The following is a 20912-nucleotide window of genomic DNA, read 5'->3' on the forward strand; positions in this document are numbered from 1 at the left end:
GGATGACTCACCGCCGGCTGCTGGCCCGCGTCCGCATTTGTCGAGGCACGCCTGCAGCTCTCGCGCTTTGTCGACGTCTTTAATTGGCGCCCTGGGTTCATAGTTAATTAACTCTCGACTACCTTAATAGACAGTACACATCAAGTTTGCCTCGCCACACGGCGGACAGTTCGTTGAATGACTGGTCTAGTGTTGCCCGCAGAGACGAAAGTGACGAATGCGCAACACTTGGCCACAGAATAAGACTGATGATGACCATATAGCTTCACGTTTAGCCAGCTATCCATTTTTGGCACAAACGTAGCACCGTGGTTGGTACGAGTGCCGCCGCCAAGAGACGGGGAAGCGGAATGAAGCGGAGGATTCATGGTGGACGCGGCAACATGCATCGCCAGCATCAGCTTCAGCTTCTGCAACCACGACACCCGTGTCGACTGCGAGAACCGTCCATCCATGGACTACTGAGTAGTCACAGACTCGTGCTTCAAGTCTCCTCCTTTTTCGAGCCCAAGAACAAGTCGCGCCACCGCCAGCTAGCCATAGCCGCCGCTCCCCATGACGCGATTCCCCGTCGGGCGCGCCGCTACCCTGCTGTCGAGCCGCCCCGTGCGGGCACCACCGCCGTCTGTTGCGTCTGGACGTGAGAAGCTCTATCCGCGCCGCGAGGCGACAGTGGCGAACCACACCATGGGCGCCTCCCTGCCGCGCTACCTCGACATGAAGGTGCACCAGGCGGTCCTCGAGCAGCCCTACGACGAAATCACCGTCGTTGGTGCCTACACGCGCACGCCCCCGTCCGCCGTCTTCCGCGGCGAGAAGCGCGACAAGCCCTTCAACTGGCAGCGCCCGACCGCCCGAGCCGCCGGCAACCACCTGTACATCGAGTGCTTTCCGGGTTACGATCACGTCGAGCACTATGCCGAAATCATCGCGACCTACCTCGGCATCCGCCAACGAGAGGGCGCCGGCTTGACCCCGCCCTCGAGGGTGTCCTTCCACCCCTTGTCGTGCTCCGATACCCAGACTGCGCTGGAGGCCACTAACCTTGGCCACCTCCCCAGCGGGGTTGACACCGTGGTCCTCGGCCTCGTCCATCGTCTGCAGCGGCTGACGGGCCCCGCCGCCGCCGAAGACTGGGACGAGAACGGCTGCTTCGACTGGACGGTGCGGCGCTTCAACGGCCGCAGCGTGGCCTTTGTCGGCTTCCGACCCGCCTTCTGGGGCGACATTGCCGGCGAAGTGGTCCACTATCTCGCGTCGCGACTGGGCGTCCGCGAGGTCCTCTACTTCGGCAAGCTCGGCAGCGTCAAAAAGGACGTCAGGCCAAACACTTGGCTGGCGACGGGGGGGGTGTCGCACGTCCGCGGCCAGCCCGTCGAGTGGGAAAACGCGCTCGACACCGCCGTCGCCCGCCTCGCCAGCGACTGTACGTTTGTGGGGAATCACTTGACGGTGAGCAGCGTACTTCACGAGACCCGCGACTGGCTTGCCGCGCTGCCCGCCTCCGTTGATTTTGTCGACCCCGAGATAGGAATGATGGCGCAGGCGGCGGCGAGGAGCGGGATCCGGTTCGGCTACCTCCACATCATCTCGGACAACGTGGCCGAAAAGTATGAAGAAGACCTGTCCAACGAGAGGATGCCAAACGTCCTGTCCCGGAGGTCGAGGCTCTTCGACGTGGTGCAGGATGTATTGGGGCACCATCTTTCCACAATACATTGAGGCCTCGAAGGGGAGCCCGCCGGTGTTCATTGACGCTGGTCTTTCTGTTCTTTCCCACTTTTGCCGTCTATGCTTGCTTTCCATACCCCAACCCAAGTTTCCACCGGTTCTTTTGAGTCTCTGGTTGCCATGGGTGTGAATCTATCAAGTCTTTGGGCCGGAAGCAGGCGTAGTTGCTCCATCTCGGCCGATGGTGCTCGCCGAGAATTGGTAGATGCCGCGGTAGCCTGCAACCTTGTCCTCGAGTCTGTGCATGGTGATCTGTCCCAGCTTGGCGTTGCGCCACAGCACGATGCCCATTGGGTTCCGGATGTCAAGGAGGGCGCCCAGAGCTCCCTCGTACCCGGCATCAACGACGCCGGCCGTGAGCAGCGCGCCCGAGCGCCACAGCGACGACCGCACAAAGACTTGGCCCATGCAGTCGAGCGGCACATGGACCGTCTCGTTGAACTCGACGAGATAGGCGCCCTGCGCCAGAGCGACGGAGCCGGTGCCAGTACCGGCCCCCTGGTCGCGGAAGGGGAGCTCGGCTGTGGCGGCGGCCTGGCGGCGCGCGTTGTCGAAGTCCACGGTGGCCGGCGATGTCCACCGGAGGACGCGCCGTAGGGAGAGGTCGACGCCGCACGGCTGTAGCTGCTGCGTAGCGGAGAGCAGGTTGCGCACAAGCTCGCGCTTGACGATGGAGGCCCCGGTGAGCATCATGGCATCTTGTTCCGCGGGGTTCGAGGCGATTCGAGGGGTACAATCGAAATTTCACAGCTGAACGCACGAGTAATTACTCCGCGAACACCTAGCAGATGGCTAAAAGACGGCTAAATTAGAGGTGCGTTACCCGACCAACTGCAGTTACACAGCTCAATGCCTTTCAGCCAGCATTAGAGCCGTACAGAATGCACGAACTTGGAAGACCCTCTTCTCTGAGGCAAAGACCACTACTAATATGCCGACCTAGGCATTTACTGCCGTTAGTACGAGGTGCTCCAAATCGCTTGTTACTCGCCGGGCGATATGTTGCGAAACGGCAGGTCCCAAGGTTGCGTCTTGTTTCGCCAGGTAGTGGATGAATGGCGCGAAATTCTTGACCAGAAAGGAGCCGACATCTATTACGTCCCGGAATTCCGAGGCCGTTTGTGGTTGACACCTGCCATCTGGTGCGGGATAATGGCTGTGAGAGAGGAGGTGCTGGAGCCAGAAAAGGTGGCGTAAGCCGCTCAACGGGCCAGTGAGTGGGTGGGGGACTGAGTCGCCGTGGTAGTAGGTGCGCGCACCGGTGAGCGGTGGCAAGTTGATGACCCCGACGATGATGACAGATGGACCGCTTGATGAAGGTTCAAAGGTGAGAATTCGCACCTATCTTCAGATTCGAACCCTGAACCCCTGCCACGTGATAAGCACGTGCACGCCTCGAGAAGAGCTGCTGTTGCGACTCATGAGGTACTTTGTTGTGCTGCTATGACTCGCAGCGTGGAAAAGTTCTTTTCGTCGCAGCCCCTTTTCCAAAAAAGAAAGGGATCGACTCTCCCCTGACTTTGGCGGCGAGTGCTTTCTTGTCCGATTTGCTTGCCACGGGTCGACTCCGGAGAGCGCATCATCACCATCAGGACGCGACTTGGCCGCTTCTGCGACGCCGTTAAGCGCTGCTCGCTCCCCATCGAGCGCCCTCGAGGTGAAAGATGTCAGACCAAGCTCCGGCCGCCCCCCGAAAGACGCCGCTCGAGGCCCCGACGGCCGATAGCGAGCCCGCGCCCAGGCCCGAGCTCACCGAGGATCACAAGAGCAAGTATGAGGCGCTCCTGGGCCGAGTCAAGGGCTTCGCCGAGGTCACCTGCGCCAAGGAAAAGGACAAGTCGGGCCCGCTGACGGACCGGGAACGTTTGTGGCTCACGCGCGAGTGCCTCCTCCGATACCTTCGAGCGACCAAGTGGTCCGTCGATGAGTCGGCGAAACGGCTGCTGTCGACACTGGCGTGGCGGCGCGAGTACGGCCTCGACGACTTCACGGCCGAGTACATCTCGCCCGAGCAGGAGACGGGCAAGCAAATCATTGCCGGCTTCGACCGCCTCGGCCGCCCGTGCCAGTACCTGAACCCGGGCCGGCAGAACACCGACGCCAGCCCCCGGCAGATCCACCATCTCTTCTACATGGTCGAGCGCGTGACCGACATGATGCCGCCGGGCGTCGAGACGCTGAGCCTGTTGATCAACTTTAAGCCCTCGAAGCAGCGCCAGAACACGAGCGTGCCTGTCTCGACGGCGAGGGAGGTGCTGAATATATTGCAGAACCACTACCCGGAGAGGCTGGGCAAGGCGCTCATCATCAATGGTAAGCGGCTGCTACGTCTGCCGTCGCATTCCCGCGCCGGGCGCATCGTCCCGTCCCCGGAGCGACTCGCACCGTGGAGGCCGAGTTGGAGCAAGGCGCTAACGAGATGCAGTGCCGTGGCTGGTCTCGGGCTTCTTCAAGATCATACAACCATTCATCGATCCCGTCACCCGCGGAAAGCTCAAGTTCAACGAGGACATGAAACAGTACGTGCCGCCGGAGCAGCTGTGGAGCGCCGACTGGGGCGGCAACATGGACCTTGAGTACGACCACGGCGTGTATTGGCCTGCGCTGCACGACATGTGCCAGCGGAGGAGGGAGCAGAAGGCGGCCCGGTGGGCGGCTGCGGGCATGGAGATTGGCGAGTCGGAGGAGTATCTGGCCGGGGGAACGGCCGTGAGCGTGACAGGGTTCAGGTACGACGAGGCCAGCCAAGGGGCCAGCGGCAGCAAGCTGGCCGAGGCGCCAGCGGCGTTGGACACGGACGTGGATGTGGTGGACGAGAAGTTGGCGGCCGCCAAGCTCGACGACGCCGCGGCGGGGGAGACCAAGGACAACAGAAAGGCGGTGGTCGCGGCGGATGCAGCTTGAGCAGAGAAGCCTGCATGCTCTTGGGCCCTGGGCTGGCACGAAGCACTTGTTTGCAACTCGGATGCCGAGTAGACATGCACATAGCTTACAAAGGCAGGCATGGACTTGCGGGTTGGACAGGTCTGCGTTTCGTTGGCCCAGCTTTGTGGCCATGTCTCACAAGGTTATTCTGCCTGCCTGTCAGTGCTTCGTCTTGCCTGCGCTGGTTGGGCCAGCCATGGCGAAGGCACGCACGCACCCCTCGGCATTCTGCGCCCCCTCACTTAGGTTACTGGTGGCAGCGTCGAGCAGGAGGCTCGAGATTTGGGCATGGCCTTCCGACCTCGCCCTGAAAGCCAGCCAGCCAAAGGGGTGCGCAAGACTGCCGTGCCTGGCCAGGAGAGGGGGCCATATGACACAGGCTCTGACGTGTTGCCGCTGCCTGCCACTGCCAGACGTACGGCGGTAGTATTGCAGATAGCAACTTGACTGCCGCACGCCCGCCATGCTTGGGGACAAGGCAGTCATCCCTTTGGATGGACGACGACGAGGAGAGCGCCCTGGTGAGTGGGCCGCTCAGCTCCCGCCCGGCGACAGCCTAGAACAAAGAGAGCCGAGAGAGCAGCAAGTGTGCGACTTTGGTGTAATAAGCCAAGCGAACTCACTGGACACGGGCAGGGGGCCTGTCTTTAGAGGATGGGGGGGGGGCGACGGTCCCTGGAAAAGCCTCTCCCGGGACGGCGCTACAGGTCGCGTTGCACGACAGCCACAAATCAAGCTTTTTTCCCTGAGAAGAAGGGAAGAAAGGATGGGCAATGCAGAGTATGGATTTGGGGGCAGAAGAAAAAATGGAATGACTTGTGGCAGGGTTGGTGTTCCGGGTCTTCTGGCTGGACTGGTGGGAGCGTGAATATTGGCTCTCTCGCTTGCTCACGCTCCCGCTTGCTCACGCTCTCACTTGCTCACGCTCTCACTTACTCACTCATCTTCACCCCCACGAACGAGTCATGGCGCCAAATCACCATCAGGGCCCTTTGTTTTCGTGCCCTTTCCTTCGATTATACACAGCCCCCGCGAGTTGGCAAGGCCGTCGGAGCCTCGTTCCCACCAACCTCCGGAAAGGCGCGCACCTTTCCTATCTTTCCCATCCCCGGCATCCCATCCCCGGCATGTAAACCGCGGGGGACATGGACAGGGTCATTTGGGCAAAAGGTGGTGAGCTGGGAATGCAGTTTACTGTGATCATCGTCAGCCCCTATCAGCGCCAATGCACGATCCCAGGCAGCCGACATGAACCAAAATGTACTGTAGAAAACCGCCCCCGGCCATCTCAAGGCTCCAGGCAGCGAGCTTCCCAGTTCACCCTTTTTTTCTTTTTTCTCGCTTGCCCGCCTCGGCTCACACAAATTGGGCGAGCAATTGCAACCCTCCCTCGCCCCCCGGTGTAAAAGTGCGGCTCACAGCCACAGCTCTTACGCTGCGTCACCCCAAAGCGTGTCTCCCCCCGTGATAGTGCCCAAAATGGAGCACGAGGAAGAAGCAGCGGGGATAGAAGAAGCAGTAAGGGGGCAAATGGGGGACAAAGACGAGAAGGTGAGGGGGTAGACGAGAGACAGAGCACACAACGTCGTCTGTCGCACACACGTCTGGTTGGTTCCCAACTCCTTCATGGTTGGGAGGGGGGCAGGCCAATGCATCGCTACCTTACCTTGATCGTCAGTGGTGCGGTTAGCGTTCCTCACGAGCCCATTCGTGCACGTCGCGTGCCTAGTTTCACGGAAATGGACAGGCTGTTGTTGTTGGCTGGCTGTCGGTGATGGGGCATCGAAAAAGGCGGCCAGCGGATGATAAGATGCTCCTCTCTTTCTCCTTCTCACTCTCTCTCTTTCCCACTCACTCACTCACTCACTCTCTCTCTCTCTCTCTCCGTTGGTCACAGCCATGGCCTCTGCCTGCCTATTACCTACTTAACTAAGCTGTCTTCCCGCCCTCCCCCAGTTCCACCGAGGCATGACAAGGGGCTGATGACGGGACCTCTTTGTCGGTGCGAGAACTGCTGCTGTCTTCTCACGTTGGTGCTTTGAGCGAAGACGAGTCTCCAGTAACTATACGGATACTCACACCGAGAGACTCTTCCACGCTTATACCGTGGCAGACGGCTTCTCCATGACATCCGCCATGGACATATGGGCTAAAATGGGACTCCAGCTGCCGCCATTCCTGCAGCAGCAGCAGCAGCAACATTCTCAGCCGGGCCAATCGTTCCCTCGCTCCCCGGCCGACAACGCCTCGGCCCCCCTGAACACGTCGGCCGCCGGCCCCTTTTCGCCCGGCATCATGGACACGCTCCTCGTCAGCGCCGGCCAGGCCTCGCCGCTGATGCAGCTCGTCATCTTCATCTACCGCCAGCTCGGCACCCAGCTGGGCCTCGACCCCTCGCTCGTCCTCACCGTCCTCGGCGTCCTCTGGGGCCTGTTCAAGCTCGGCTCCCAGGCCTACGAGTTCGTCGAGGGCCTCTTCGACCGCTACTTCCTGTGCGCCATGTACGTGTCCGAGTACGACCACATCTACGTGCAGCTCATGAAGTGGCTGTCGCACCAGAACAGCATCCGCAGCAGCCGCTTCCTCATGGCCCAGACAGTCTGGAAGAGCGCGTGGGAGGAGGAGGATGATCTGGAGCATGCGCTGTCGTGGACCGACGGCGACGCCGGTGATGGCGAGCCCAAGTACCTCAACTTTTCCAACCAGGCGGCGAGATCTGTGGGTTGCGCCTCTGCCTCTGCGTGTGCTTCCCCCGTGGCTGTGGGCGGCTTGCTGACGACGTGACGCGGTGGTGACGGTCGCGCAGAGCCCGAGATATGTCCCCGCCATGGGTGTCACCAGCTTCTGGCACAAGGGGACCTACTTCCGTGTCTACCGCAAGAAGGAGTCGCTCGTCAACACGAGTGGCTGGGGGGGCACCAAAGACCTCGAGGAGATCAAGATATCTTGCTCTGGTCGCTCAATGGGTAAGTGGCTCGAGGCAGAGGCGATGAAGCCTCGCTTGTCGTCCATGTGCCGACCCCAACGACTGACATGTCGCGACAGAGCCCATCAAGCGCCTTCTCGCCGAGGCCAAAGCCTTTTACTACCAAGACACGTACCGCAAGACGACCATCTACCGCCCCAAGCCCAAGGAGCAGCGTCACGACAGCAGCATGTGGCAGCAGGTGGCCCGGCGTCCGGTCCGCCCCATGAGCACCGTCGTGCTCGACTCGCACGAGAAGCACAGCGTCCTGGCCGACGTCAACGACTACCTGCATCCGAGGACCCCGAGGTGGTACGCGTCGCGCGGCATCCCCTTGCGGCGTGGCTATCTGTTCCACGGGCCGCCGGGCACGGGCAAGACGAGCTTCTCGTTTGCGCTGGCTGGCGTCTTCGGCATCGACATTTACGTCATCAGCCTGCAGGACCTCAACGTAACCGAGGAGGACCTGGCCACGTTGTTTACGAGGCTCCCGCGCCGATGCATCGTCCTTCTCGAGGACATTGACACGGCGGGGCTTCGCCGAGACACGGACGACACGGAAACGGAAGACGCCGACGACGACGATAATGAGGCTCCCTTGACGAATGGGGGGCGCAAAGGCAACGGACAGGCGAAGCAAGGCAAAGACAAGAAGAAAAAGAAGAAGACGACCAAGAAGAGTAAGAAGGAAGAAGAAAAGAAGGAAGATGGTGGAGAGTCCAACTCGAACGACGACGATGACACCGATGACAGCACTAGCAGCGACAGTGACAGCGACTCAGATTCCAAGAGTAAAAAGAAGTCGTCAGCGCTCTCTTCAAGCCGCAAGAGTCGGAGCCAGAAGGCGAGGAAATCGCGGAGGAGAAAGGCCGGTGGTGGCTCAAGCAGCTCCCACAAAGCCAACGGCAAGGCTAAGGTGGGGCTGGACAGCATCTCGCTTTCAGGGCTGCTCAACGCCATCGACGGCGTTGCCTCGCACGAAGGCCGCATTCTCATCATGACGACCAACAAGCCCGAATCGCTCGACGAGGCACTCATCCGGCCCGGGCGCGTCGACGTGCAGGTGGCATTTATGAATGCTTCGAGCACGCAAGCTGCCGAGCTGTTTCGAAGAATGTACGAGGCCTCGCGGCCAAGGCGCAAGGAGATTGCTGGATTGCTGCCGCAGCCGCCCCCTCCGGTGCTGCCCCCGTCACCATCATCGCCGGGGCACCAGGACAAGACGTCCGAAACCAAGGCTGCGGTACCGGGCGACGAGCTGGACGTTTCAGGAGAAGAGGAACTGGTGGCCATTGCCGACGAGTTTGGGCGGCGGATCCCGGGAGACATGTTCTCGCCGGCGGAGATTCAGGGCTTCTTGCTCAAGAGGAAGCATCGTCCGCGCAAGGCGCTCGAGGACGTCGAGGGGTGGATTGCAGCGTCGATGAAGCAGAAGGAGGCCAACTCCAAGGTGTCCACGGTGCAGTGAGGAGAGGCTCGGAAATGCCCAGGGCGCCTGTTGTTGAGTAGGGATGCGCATCCACCGCATGAGCGCGGGCGGGAAGCGACTGAATATCCTCAAGAGAAGACTTGAAGACGGAGGAGCGCATGTCTGCCGAGAAGCCAGAACCGTGGCTGTAAAGGCCTATGTCCGCATGAGAACGAGTAATGCGAGGGCGAGGGCAGTGAGAAGCAGCTAGACGGCCTGAACAAGACAAGAGACTGCTGATTTGATCATCTTGAGCACGATCCAAGAGTTCTGTGTTTTTCATCCCGGTTTTCCTGCCAGGATAGTGCTCCAAGCCATGGTGATGGCGTCCCGAAGACAGTCCGGCACACCACAGGGGAAGAAAAATATTCAAGTCATGACTTGTCCGACAAGGAAGCGATGTATATCGAGAGACGGGCCCGAGGTACTGTTGAAGAGCGTCTGCCCACCCGTCTGGTTTGTAATTGCACAGATGATGGGGATGTGACAAGTTGAGGAGGAAGTGCTTGGGCCCACCAGACACGTGCTTAAGTAAGTATCTAGTACAACCCCAGGGCCTCGAGTTCCGCGATTGGTTTAGAAGCTGCCTCGTACCCGGGACTTGCCATTTCATGACCACCAGTGATAGAATCTCTTGGATTCAACCTCACGCCTCCTCATCACCAAACTCCCCATTACCTCGCTCCCAGGCAGCCCTCGCGGTGGGGCAGACGGGGGACAAGGTAGAGTCAGCGCACGCCCAGATGCGAGCAACGCAAACTCACAACACCACCAAGCGCCCGACTTCGTATTCCCGCTCAAACCGCATCCCCCTCTCGCCCGACCATGGCGAACCTCCCGCCTGTCATCGGCCCCAGCGCGCCCGCCAGCAAGGACTCGTCCGGGCTGCGCGTCCCGAGCAACGGCAAGACCATCTACCACCGGCCCCTCAACCGCTCCAAGACGGCCGAGCTGAGCCAGGCGAGCTTCGCCTACCTGTTTGGCGAGATGGTGACGTACGCCCAGCGCCGCGTCAAGGGCATTCAAGAACTCGAGCAGCGGTGAGTCTCTCCGTTTCCCCGGTCCAGCCCATCGAGACGAATGACTAAACGGTGGAGTGGAAACAGGCTCAACCTCCAAGGCTATCCCATCGGCGTCAAGCTCCTCGACCTGCTCCTCTACCGCGAACCGCCCCGGTCACAGCTCCGGCCCCTCACAATCGTCTCCCTCCTCCATTTCATCAAGCAAAACGTCTGGCAGCACCTCTTTGGGCGCCAGGCTGACCGCCTCGAGAAGTCAAATAACCCAGACACGCCCGACGAGTACATGATTATCGACAATGAGCCCCTCGTCAACCGCTACATCAGCGTCCCGCGCGAGATGAGCCAGCTCAACTGCGCAGCCTTTATCGCCGGCGTCATCGAGGGCGTGTGCGACGGCGCAGACTTTCCCGCCCGCGTGACGGCACATACCGTCGGCGAGGGCGACATGTGGCCCGGCAAGACGGTCTTTCTCGTCAAGTTCCGTGGTGAGGTGGTGGAGCGGGAAGCCTTTATGGGCAAGGGCTGAGTCTCCACCCGACGACAGAGAAGGTCAAGACGAAGACGACCGACACGTGGCATGGATACCATTGTAGGCATGGGCATGAAATTGGGACACTTGGGCATGGTGTTGCTGGAGTTTGGGGCGTTTGCTGGACAGGGCGCACTACGGTGAGTGCGTGCCGAACACTCTAGCGAGGTTTATCGCGAGGCAAAGGAAGAGAGGTCACTCCGCACAATCTTGGGCTCAATGCAAAATGAGGCATACTGTATAAAGACAATGGTTCTTGTGCAGCCGTCTGGTCATGGCTCGCAAGTCTCTCTCCATGGCGAGGTAGACTTTACGCTGCCCAACTCATCCCCCTGAATTCGGTGGGAAACAAATGCAATCTTTCATTGACAGGGCGTGGCAAAACATGAGATGGATTACGTTGTCATGAAGAATGAAAGCAGAACACCGTGCCGTTCATAAACGCCTCCAGAAAAACACAGACTCCCATGACGCCTGTGACCACGCATGAAGCCACGAGCAAACTCCCGTCTTCACATCTACAAACGGGGCCAGAAGCAAAAGCAAAAGGTTAAGAGAGACAACCAAAGATAAAGGGGCGCATCACCGCGGCAGCCGGGTCGCTCCTCGTCCACTCCCCCCCGCGACTGCGGCAGGGGTGCGGGCGCCGGGGCCGGGTCCCTTGGTCATGAGGTCTGCGAGGCCAAGGTCCTTCCACACGGGCTCCTTGACCTTTTGGGTGGCGCGCTGGATGCCAAAGGCGGCGTGCTGGTCAGGGACCACGTCATCCTCGTCCTCCGGGTTGATAGGCTGGTGCTGGGGCGGGACGTAGATGTCGTCCGGGGGCAGCCTGTCCTTGCAAAAGTCGTCGAAGAGGTCGGCGTCGCCGGAGCGGTGCATGTGGATGTGGGTAAAGGAGGAATCTTTGTTCTAGGCAAGGGGGAGACAGCAAGAATTAGCTCAATGCCGGAGGGTGTGTATCAAGCATTTCATTCGTTCGTTCATGCAAGGATGATTCTAAGGTGAGGGGAAGGCGCGACGAGATAGACAAAGCGCCAACGGGGGACAGGAGGTGAAGCTCCATGATGCCGGGGCCAAGAGATGGAGGATGATTCGCGTACCATGACTGCGTCGACAGCTTCACGACGTATCTGCCTGTTTGTTTGTTTGTTTGTTTTGGAGGATGCCTTCAGTGCAGAGGGTCTGATCAGATATGTTCATGAGTAGACTTCAGGGGCTGTGTCCGAGCCTAGCACAAGCCGGCGGATTCAATAGTAGCAGGATTCGTTACAGGATGAAAATGCGAGAGATGATGGATTGCCGAGTCGAGGTCAGACGGTGATGGAGGCAAGCTGTCTGGGCCCAGTACGTACCTCAAGCTTCCACGCTTGGATTACATCAGCAGGGCAGCCTGGTGTCAAATTGCTAGACAGCACGTGAGACTTTTGAACCTCATCTGGCCCCATCATCTCGAGCAACAGATTGCTCATGGTCAACACGCCCTGATCACTCGTGTGATGCCATCTTGACTACCAATCCGTCCATGAGAAAGTCTTCTCGACCTGCCAGGCGGTTTGTCATGGTTGCGGCGACCTCTCAACAGCAACAGATTGGCATAAAGCTCCCGGTGGCTCTTCGGACCAGACACGCCACGCCGGCCACACGGAGCGACGATCAGTTTTGGATGTGAGCCTCATCTCAGGTGCCCCATATTCCACGGCATTTTACAAAGAGAGACGAGACGAGACGAGGCTTAACGTGCTGCAGCCAATGGAAACCAGTCAAAATGTCATGGGCGTCACGATACGAATCCCAGCTTGTTGGCTCATCCCTCGGGGCTCCCCAGACACGGCTCCACTCATCAGGCCACTATCTGCTGTTCCGCTGGCCTGCTGACGAACTCGACGCCTGATATTGATGTCAAAACACACCTAGACCATCCACGCCACCAGCCACGCCAGCTCTAGTGTGTGCTTGAATGCGAGGACCATCATCCCACTCCAAACAAATGGAGCATGGCAAAGACGAGATGGAGCGGATAAATATCTCATCGGAAAGAGCAGCAGCCCCCGTAGCTACGACTCATTCCCTCGCCTTGCATCCCGCCGCTTGCTTCGTGGTATTGACAATCGCCGTGACCCGTCTCATCGCAAAGCACCCTGCTTCCTCGGTCAGCCAGTCCAACAGTGAGCGCGTGCGGCCATCGAAGCATTTGACGTCGAACCTGCCGTCTACCACCGATTGTCATTCCTATTTGGCACGGACAGAGGCTGCAACAAGATCGAAAAGCAACCAACTCCCCCGGTCGTCATGGCGTCTCCGAGACCCATGAAGCACATCCCGCGCCAGGATCTATACACAAATCTCGAGGCCCGGATTCTCTATCTACACTCATTCCTCGACTTTTCCAGCCGTGCGCGACTCCCTCTACCCAACTCATTCTTGTGGCTGACCGTCTGACCTCGGGAACCTGCATAGGCGACATCGAGGCCTTGATAACCGGCGCCAAATATGTCAAGGCCCTGATCCCGGCTATTGTCAACATCGTCTACAAGAAGCTGCTGCAGTACGACATCACCGCCCGCGCCTTCACCACTCGGAGCACATCGTTCGAGGGCCCCGTCGATGAAATGCCCGACGAGAACAGTCCGCAGATTCTCCACCGCAAAATGTTTCTGCGGGCCTACCTGAACAAACTGTGCTCCGATCCGAGCAAGATGGAGTTTTGGGAGTACCTAGACAAGGTCGGGTAAGTGGAATCGCTGCGCCCGGCGGTTCCCTCGAGATGGCTTCTTTGTCGCGCATGTGTAATGCAAAGTGCTGATGAGGCGTAGCATGATGCACGTCGGTCTCGGCCGCAAGCATCCCCTGCACGTCGAGTACGTGCACCTGGGCGCCTGTCTCGGCTTCATCCAGGACATCATGACCGAAGCAATCCTATCCCACCCTCGACTGCACTTGCAGCGCAAGACGGCGCTCGTAAAGGCCCTCAACAAGGTGATATGGATCCAAAACGATCTCATGGCCAAATGGCACGTCAGAGATGGCGCCGAATTCGACACGGGGGACTCGGACATTGAAGTCGAACGCGAAGGGTATCTGCACGGTAAGAAGATTCTTAGCGAGGGTTTGGAAGATAAGGCAGATATCGCAGGCCCTAGCGTCGGCAGCGGAGGCGCAGCGCCTCGCGACGGCATCTGTCCGTTTTCCGGCGCAAGCATAGTCGAGCCAGCCGTCCCCACGGAGGCGATGGAGTCTGTGGGAATAAACAATGTCAAGACATGACGGGTCGAACCGAGCTTGTTAGTCGCTCCGCCAATTCAAAAACACCTTTCACGACTCTGCGTACCGAGGTTTCAAGGCGGAAATTGTGTCCAGTCTGCATATACGAGCCCTCAAGCGCATCGACTTCACGTCTTCGTAGCCGAGACTCACTCGTCTTGGCGTTAATCCTCACGTGTCATTTATCGGATCATCCTCGTGCTGCAGGAGTGTTGGTGTAGTAACATTTTGACTGCAGCGCATTCCCGCCCGCGATGTGCGAGCCAGATGCAGAGTATACTGGACGCGAATCAGCTACACGTCACTCCATGGCTCTTCACGGGAGCATGAAGCTGGTCCATTGGATGAAATAGGACCATGCACCTTGTCCAAGTCCTGGGCATATTGGGGCCAAGTTGAGACTCCTAGCTGCGCGTCAAAACGGACACGTCCTCACCGTGCCACGTCGTGCCGTGCCATGGGTGGCCCCCTTGTGGTGGACGGCCAGACAGAAGTTGGGAACCGTTTCTAGGGCATTATGCATGACGGTAAGCATGCTTTGTTGCACGACGATGTTATGAACTGCAGCTGAGCAGCGGCTATGCCGAGAAGATCCAGGATTGCATCTGACGCCCAAGTCGAGACCCCGCCTCCCGGGATGCTGAACTTTGCGGGAGGGCCGGTGCAACCCTCTACCCGTGTCGGTGAGACGCCGAGATTCGCCCACTGCCTCTGCTTGCGCATGCTTCAGGAACATGCCGGCGGCGGCGCAGCGCTCGACCAATTGGCCGTGCCCATTTCGACAGCCAGCGAGGGGAGCTGTGGTTGCCTGCCGCGCCGTCCTCGGGTATGTTCGCTCTTTGGTCGGGATGACTCAGCTGACGGGGGAGCTCATCAACTCATCCATGCTTCGGTCGTGGACGATCACCACGGCCGGGCAGGCAGGCAACGCGATGGATGTATGGCCGCAAGTGACACGGCGGCGGCACGACTGCTGCGGCGTGGAAGTGGAGGAAGCAAACGAGGGAAGAAGGAAAGTGAACAGACAAGGGAAAGATGCGAGGGGCTCACGTAAGTTTCTCTCCGTCTGCCTCGAGACAGCGGAAGGTCCGAGCGGAGCGGAGGATCTGCAGCGGGCGGCGGGACAGGGCCGAACTCAGTGCCGATGATCCGGAGAAGCGCGCCCCACCAGATCGGCACGAGCCGAGGAGTGGGGACCGGGAGCAAGAGCCGAGTCAGCCGGCTACACGGAGACGGAGATGCAGGAGACTGGCCGAAAGAGGACACGAGAAAAGAAAGAAATAAAGGTACAGGGGGATCGCCCTTCGTCTCTCTGCCTTCTAGCAACCTTGTCGCCGTGGCTGATGCATCGACCAGGCGGCAATGCTCGGACATTCACCGAGACGACGCCGCAAGCAACACCGCACAAGGACTGACAGCTTCCGCCCCCCGAGCTTGATCCGAGGCTAAAAAGGGCACCTTTGGCCCAAAAGAGCTTGACCGGACCCCCCCCCCCCCGGGCAGCCGGTCTCGGGGACGTGTGCGTGACGTCAAGCAATGTCGTGCGGCAGCCCCATGGGCCGGTGTAGGCATAGTGTGCCGTCCAGTCTCCGTCTGCTTGTTGGCTTCTCTCAGTGACGCCTTGGGAGTGAAGCAGAGCTGCTCGTACACCTGGATAGGCGTGCTGAGCTTTCTCTTCGGGTAGCTCGGCAGCGGCTATTTGATGAATCGTTCCGGCCGTGGGCAACGAGCTGCGAGTCGTTCTGGATGGGGTGAGGTTTGTTATAAAAGGGGAAGGGGGACCCGGCGGGTTGAAACTTTTCGTCATCGTGGATGCCTAAGACTATTCTTACTCGCACCATTTACTGTGTATAGCAACCTCGCAGCCACCCAGCCGGGCAAGAAAAGATGCAGCTCACCCTCTCCAAGACCGCGGCGGCCGGGCTGTTGCTGCCCGCCATACTAGTCGCAGCGGCGCCGCAGTGAGTCCCACGATGTCTCCCCTCTTCCTCTGTAGATGAGGAAGCCGCAGGAAAACCCTCCCGCGACTAACACCAAAGACAGGATGAAATACGGCGAAAACACCGGCCCCGTCGGCGGCGTCAGCCCGCCCATCCCCAAGGTCACAGCCCCGTCCGGCAGCCTGCGCGGGGGCAGCGACCTGCAGGGCGGCAACGCGCCGGTGGCGGACGTCGACGCCGGGGACGCCGAAGTGCCGGACCCGCAGCTCGTCAACGGGCAAGACGCCGACGCGGACCTCGGGCTGTACCTCAACTTCAACGGGGTCAAGCGGCCGCAGCCGATCCGCGGCGACTACGGGTCGAGCGACGCGGGCCCGCGCACGTTTGAGTACGAGAAGCTCAACCCGGACCTCTTTGCGCCGCCCGGCACGGACAAGGGCGGCGTGCCCAACGCCAAGTGGCCGCTGGGCCTGTCGCACAACCGGCCGGGGTACCGCGGGCGGGCGGGCTGGGCGCGGCAGCAGAACACGGCGGTGCTGCCCAACGCCAAGAAGATGGCGGGCGTCGACATGAAGCTCGCGCCGCACGCGTACCGCGAGCTGCACTGGCACACGGCGGGCGAGTGGGCGCTGGTGCTCAAGGGGTGCGTGCGCGTGGCGGCCGTCAACGACGAGAACCAGTCCTTCACCGACGACGTGTGCGAGGGCGACGTGTGGTTCTTCCCGCCGGGGATCCCGCACTCGATCCAGGCCTTTGACCGGGGCGTCGAGTTCCTCCTCGTCTTCGACCAGGGCGACTTTGACGAGAACGGCACCTTTCTCGTCTCGCAGATGTTTGCCCGCACGCCGCGCGAGGTGCTGTCCAAGAACATGCAGGCCGACGTCGACGCCTTCAAGGACCTGCCCAAGGACGAGCTGTACATCTTCAACGGCACGCCGCAGCCCAAGGACATCCACGAGCAGAACACGACGGCCCCCGGCGGCTTCCTCTCGGGCAACGGCTCCTACACGTACCACTGGTCGCGCCAGGAGGCCTACAGGGTGCCCGGCGGCTCCGTCAAGATCCTCGACCCGACCAGCTTCCCCGTCGCCGCCATGTTCTCGGCCGCCCTCGTCACCGTCGAGCCGGGCGCCATGCGCGAGATGCACTGGCACACCACGTCGGACGAGTGGGACTACTTCCTGCAGGGCTCCGGGCGCGCAACCATCTACGTGGCCCCGGACGCCGGCCGCACCTTTGACTTCACCGCCGGCGACGTCGGCTACATCTCGCAGGCCGACGCCCACTACATCGAGAACACGGGCACCGAGGACCTCGTCTTCCTCGAGGTCCTCCAGGCGCCCAAGTTCTCCGACATCTCCGTCGCCCAGTGGCTGGCCCTGACGCCCAAGCAGACCGTCGTCGACCACCTCAAGCTGCCGGACAAGGTCGTCGACAACCTGCCCAAGCAAAAGACGATTCTCAAGACGGGCAACACCAACCTGACGGCTCTCGCCGGCGGCGGCAAGGCATACTGATTCTTGTCTTTGCAATGAAACACGGGAGGTTTGTTTGTGCTGGGGCATGAAAGGGGAGGAGGGGGCAGAGCCGCGTTCGGGGTTCGAGGGACAATGGGCGTCGCGTACGGGCATGAAAAAGCGTTTGGGCCTTGACTTTGGGCCTTGACTTTGGGCCTTGACAAGTTCTTTTGTTGATGTGGGTGCTTCTCATTGTAATGAGCGATATGAGTATGTAAATGAACGGCACCTGGGCTGCTTTGCCCCCCCCAATGGCATTATAGGTGTTCCTTGTGCGTCTCCTGCGGCCCTGGCGACCGATAGTCAAGGAGGTTCCCTAATCCTTCGTCTCGATATTCTGCCAATCTCATCTCTTCGTGTCCTGTGCTCTTCGCTTCCTCCTCCTGCCAAACATGTTCCTTTTGCGTTGCAAAACGCTGCCCGTGCCGTGTCTGTCCTGACTCCATCATCATTCACAGTCCGCCCCTGACCGCTTTTTCAATCAGGACGTTATCTGGCATAAGCGAAAGACGAATTTTGCTTCAACCAGTCCATGACTCCACCCGGGCTCCTTGTACACGTTGCGCATCGTATTGCGAAGTTTCCTGCGCTTCTTCTCCGCCAAGGCTTCCAGCTCGGGCGCGTTTATGATGACGTCCAGTTCGTGAAGCCCCAGGGCGGGAAACTCTCGCGCGTTGATGGCGTCAAGGCCATGACCGAGGCAGACAAATGCCCTCTCGGAATTAGGGAGCCCCGACGCCCGAACCTCAGCCATGATCTCTTGCAAGATGCCCAAAGCGATGCACCGCGCGCACTTACTCGGCATCTTTTCGAGAGGGTCCAGAAAAAAGTTGGTTGCTAGACCCTCCACCTCAGTCTCCGCCCTGTTCGCCCGTAGGATGTACGCAGGCAACCTGGCCATCGGGATCTGGTGCTTGCACTCGGAAGCAAGCCCTTCGGTGGCCCGCGCGACGTAGGTTGAGCACTGGACGCACACAAAACACTTGGTCGGGTCCCTGCCAAAGCACGTCTCGCAAACAAAGTGCCCGCACGGGGAAAAGTAGACCGTTTGACTTTTCGGACGTTTATCAGCAGGTTTTTCGCGACACACGGCGCAATACTTGGTAGTTCTATATACCCGGTGGCCTGCGACATTATGGCCGGTGAAAGGCATGATTGACATCGTGAACGGCACTCACACGATCCGCCGCGGGTGCTCCAGTGATGACCGGTTGATCAAGATGATCCAAGGCGCTGGGTGCTGTTGTTCGTGCTTCCTTGGTTTCTTGGACGTCCCAACCCTTCCAAGAGCGATGCTTGGCTAACAGCTGCGAAGTTGACTAGGTTGGCCGTCAAGGTGATGCACGTCCAAGATGAATCAAGTATCGATAATCACCCTCGGTAGATAAAACCGGCGCCTGGGGGAAGCTCCTCGCGAAGCGTGTTCTGCAGTGGCTTCCAGGCATAGAGGATTATAGGCGAGGAAGCGAGAGACAAGAGGCGATGCTGGTCCAAGAGGCTGCTCGAGCCGCATCTCTAGAGACAGGAGAAGCCTAGGCTTTATACGCCGTGAATCCCTCTCATCCCTCTCATGATCGAATGGCAGGAGTGCGCGGCTGGCCGATTCGCTGTGTTCGAGAACCTTCCCGGACGGTTGTTGGATAAGACCGCACATACTCGCTTGTTGGTCCGCCGGGGAGCGTAGAGTGGCCTCCCTCAATATCGGTTCAGGCGTACAGACGTGATGCGAAGAGAATAAATCGTGTCGCCTTGACGGTTGGTGAGCATTCTCGAGTCTTCTCGACATTCATAGGCTGCGGGCAGAAAAGAAGCCTACATGGTCATGAAAGGGAGAACAAGATGAAGTGAACACGCCATGAAAGGGAGAACGAGATGAAGTGAACATGGCCATGAAAGAGAGAACAAGATGAAGTGAAAAAAGTAAATATTAATAATGAACTGTTCAAGCCATGATCCATCTCGATGCTTCGTAGGGTGTCCAGCCCTGTTCCAGAAACGGACCGCACAGCTGCCGTCTAGGCGCCCTCTACGCGCCAAAACTTCCATCCTTCTCTCTCGCCCCCGTCGCCGTGTACGCCGACCAGCCGCTCGACGCCCTCGGTGCCCTCGGCGTTGAGGAACTTTTCCAAGTCAATCTCCATGCCGCCCTCCTCGTCCTCTTTTGTGCCGTTCTTGAGAACAGCCGGCCAGAGGACGCCGACACCGTCACCACCGAGAGTCGTCTCGAACTGGAGGTAATTCTCGTCCCGTAGTTGCTCATGCAGCTTGGCCAGCTTGGCCTCCGGCACGTCGGGGCGCATCAGGGTAATGGAGCAGCCGCCGCCGCCGGCACCCGTGAGCTTCGTCCAGCCAATGCCCTCGTGATCGGCTAGCTCGCGTATTCGCTCCAGGCGAGGGTGCGATACGCCCAAGGATACCAGTAGGCCGTGGTTCACCGACATGAGCTCGCCCACCTTGGTCAGATTCCCCTCATCCTTTTCGTCAAAGGACTGGTTGGCAATCAGTTGAGCGGCCGTTCCGGTGAGCTTGTCCATGGCATCGAGGATCGATGCCACGAGCTTCGGGTGCGCTTGCTTGAGCTTGGCAACCTTTGCCACCTCGTAGGCAGTCGACTTTGCCTGCTTGGTGTCCACGAGAAGGAGCGGCAACTCGGGAAAGGTCCACAGAGGACGTACCAAGGGAGGCTTGGAGTAGTCGTGTCGCTGGAAGAGGACGGCCTTGCCCTGGGTGGCGACGGTGTTGTCGACGCCCGACGGATTGCCGTGGATGCACATTTCCGCCACAAAGGCCCACTGGTTGATGCGCTCGATCTGGAGGCGAGCCTCCTCCGAGGGCTGGTCGGGATGCGGGCCGGACAAGGCGCGCAACTGGACCAGCAGGGCGGCCGACAGACATACGGACACGGAGGCGCTGCTCCCAAGACCGGCGCTGATGGGTATCGTCGATCGAAGCGTATACAGACAGCCGGGGAAGGAGGGCAGGGCGAGGGAGAGGAAGAGGTAGAGAAAGGCCGAGACGGAGTTGCGGTGGACTTTGCGGATCTCGTCGGGCAGATCTGGGGAGACGGCAGCCACGTGGGGCTGGAGCGCGGCAACAAGGTCTGGATCGAGTTCGGTGACGAGGGCGTAGTATGACTTTTTCTTGGAGGGCTGCTGGAAGACATGCCAGGGCAAGTCGTCAATGTTCCACGTGTGGACAAGATCAATGTCGGGAAAGCGTAGGGTGACGGTGCGTTTTGACTTGGAGAGCGTCGTTACGTGAAGGTAGGAGCGCAGCGAGATGGCGGCGGCAATGGCAGCCTGGCGTCGAGATGACGGTCAGCCATTGAGGCGACGAAGAGGAGTGGGCTGATGGCCTACCTTGCCGTGGACGACCGAGTGCTCGCCAAAGACAATGACCTTGCCGGGGGCAGAGACCATGAAGGCGGGCGCCATGGGGTTGGAGAGCCTGCGATCCATCTTGAGGCGTTGAGCAAGAGGGCCATTGGCGTTCACAAAGGGGATGGCGCCATCGTTGGGCCTCGGGGAGGCATCGGTGCCATGGGCCGTCATGGA

At 59.8% G+C, this 20912-nt stretch overlaps 10 protein-coding genes across 10 annotated transcripts; 6 read left to right on the forward strand and 4 right to left on the reverse strand.

Moving 5' to 3' along the window:
• Positions 1-555: 555 nt before the first annotated feature.
• On the forward strand, positions 556-1722 carry HRG_00589 (uncharacterized protein; the record flags this gene model as incomplete). The annotated part of the gene is made up of 1 exon (XM_044859060.1): positions 556-1722. The coding sequence occupies one exon, from the start codon at positions 556-558 to the stop codon at positions 1720-1722; it is 1167 nt and encodes a 388-aa protein (XP_044725460.1).
• A 144-nt stretch (positions 1723-1866) lies between these two features.
• HRG_00590 (dUTPase domain-containing protein) lies at positions 1867-2421 on the reverse strand (the record flags this gene model as incomplete). The annotated part of the gene is made up of 1 exon (XM_044859061.1): positions 1867-2421. One exon carries the CDS (start codon positions 2419-2421, stop codon positions 1867-1869), a length of 555 nt encoding a protein of 184 aa, XP_044725461.1.
• Positions 2422-3395: 974 nt separating this feature from the next.
• Positions 3396-4635, forward strand: HRG_00591 (CRAL/TRIO domain-containing protein; the record flags this gene model as incomplete). Its single annotated transcript, XM_044859062.1, has 2 exons — positions 3396-4044; positions 4157-4635. The coding sequence occupies 2 exons, from the start codon at positions 3396-3398 to the stop codon at positions 4633-4635; spliced, it is 1128 nt and encodes a 375-aa protein (XP_044725462.1).
• Positions 4636-6792: 2157 nt separating this feature from the next.
• HRG_00592 (ATPase family associated with various cellular activities (AAA) domain-containing protein) lies at positions 6793-9089 on the forward strand (the record flags this gene model as incomplete). The annotated part of the gene is made up of 3 exons (XM_044859063.1): positions 6793-7374; positions 7463-7622; positions 7702-9089. 3 exons carry the CDS (start codon positions 6793-6795, stop codon positions 9087-9089), a joined length of 2130 nt encoding a protein of 709 aa, XP_044725463.1.
• An 825-nt stretch (positions 9090-9914) lies between these two features.
• On the forward strand, positions 9915-10637 carry HRG_00593 (transport protein particle (TRAPP) component domain-containing protein; the record flags this gene model as incomplete). Its single annotated transcript, XM_044859064.1, has 2 exons — positions 9915-10129; positions 10196-10637. 2 exons carry the CDS (start codon positions 9915-9917, stop codon positions 10635-10637), a joined length of 657 nt encoding a protein of 218 aa, XP_044725464.1.
• A 585-nt stretch (positions 10638-11222) lies between these two features.
• Positions 11223-11519, reverse strand: HRG_00594 (apc13p protein; the record flags this gene model as incomplete). The annotated part of the gene is made up of 1 exon (XM_044859065.1): positions 11223-11519. One exon carries the CDS (start codon positions 11517-11519, stop codon positions 11223-11225), a length of 297 nt encoding a protein of 98 aa, XP_044725465.1.
• Positions 11520-12929: 1410 nt separating this feature from the next.
• On the forward strand, positions 12930-13904 carry HRG_00595 (protoglobin domain-containing protein; the record flags this gene model as incomplete). Its single annotated transcript, XM_044859066.1, has 3 exons — positions 12930-13032; positions 13098-13368; positions 13454-13904. 3 exons carry the CDS (start codon positions 12930-12932, stop codon positions 13902-13904), a joined length of 825 nt encoding a protein of 274 aa, XP_044725466.1.
• A 1884-nt stretch (positions 13905-15788) lies between these two features.
• On the forward strand, positions 15789-17358 carry HRG_00596 (cupin domain-containing protein; the record flags this gene model as incomplete). The annotated part of the gene is made up of 2 exons (XM_044859067.1): positions 15789-15862; positions 15945-17358. 2 exons carry the CDS (start codon positions 15789-15791, stop codon positions 17356-17358), a joined length of 1488 nt encoding a protein of 495 aa, XP_044725467.1.
• Positions 17359-17839: 481 nt separating this feature from the next.
• HRG_00597 (zinc-RING finger domain-containing protein) lies at positions 17840-18520 on the reverse strand (the record flags this gene model as incomplete). Its single annotated transcript, XM_044859068.1, has 1 exon — positions 17840-18520. One exon carries the CDS (start codon positions 18518-18520, stop codon positions 17840-17842), a length of 681 nt encoding a protein of 226 aa, XP_044725468.1.
• An 853-nt stretch (positions 18521-19373) lies between these two features.
• Positions 19374-20816, reverse strand: HRG_00598 (mevalonate kinase; the record flags this gene model as incomplete). The annotated part of the gene is made up of 2 exons (XM_044859069.1): positions 19374-20657; positions 20718-20816. The coding sequence occupies 2 exons, from the start codon at positions 20814-20816 to the stop codon at positions 19374-19376; spliced, it is 1383 nt and encodes a 460-aa protein (XP_044725469.1).
• Between the last annotated feature and the right edge of the window lie 96 nt (positions 20817-20912).

Source organism: Hirsutella rhossiliensis (assembly GCF_020360975.1).
Source record: "Hirsutella rhossiliensis strain HR02 chromosome Unknown scaffold00001, whole genome shotgun sequence".
In the NCBI taxonomy this organism is placed as follows: domain Eukaryota; kingdom Fungi; phylum Ascomycota; class Sordariomycetes; order Hypocreales; family Ophiocordycipitaceae; genus Hirsutella; species Hirsutella rhossiliensis.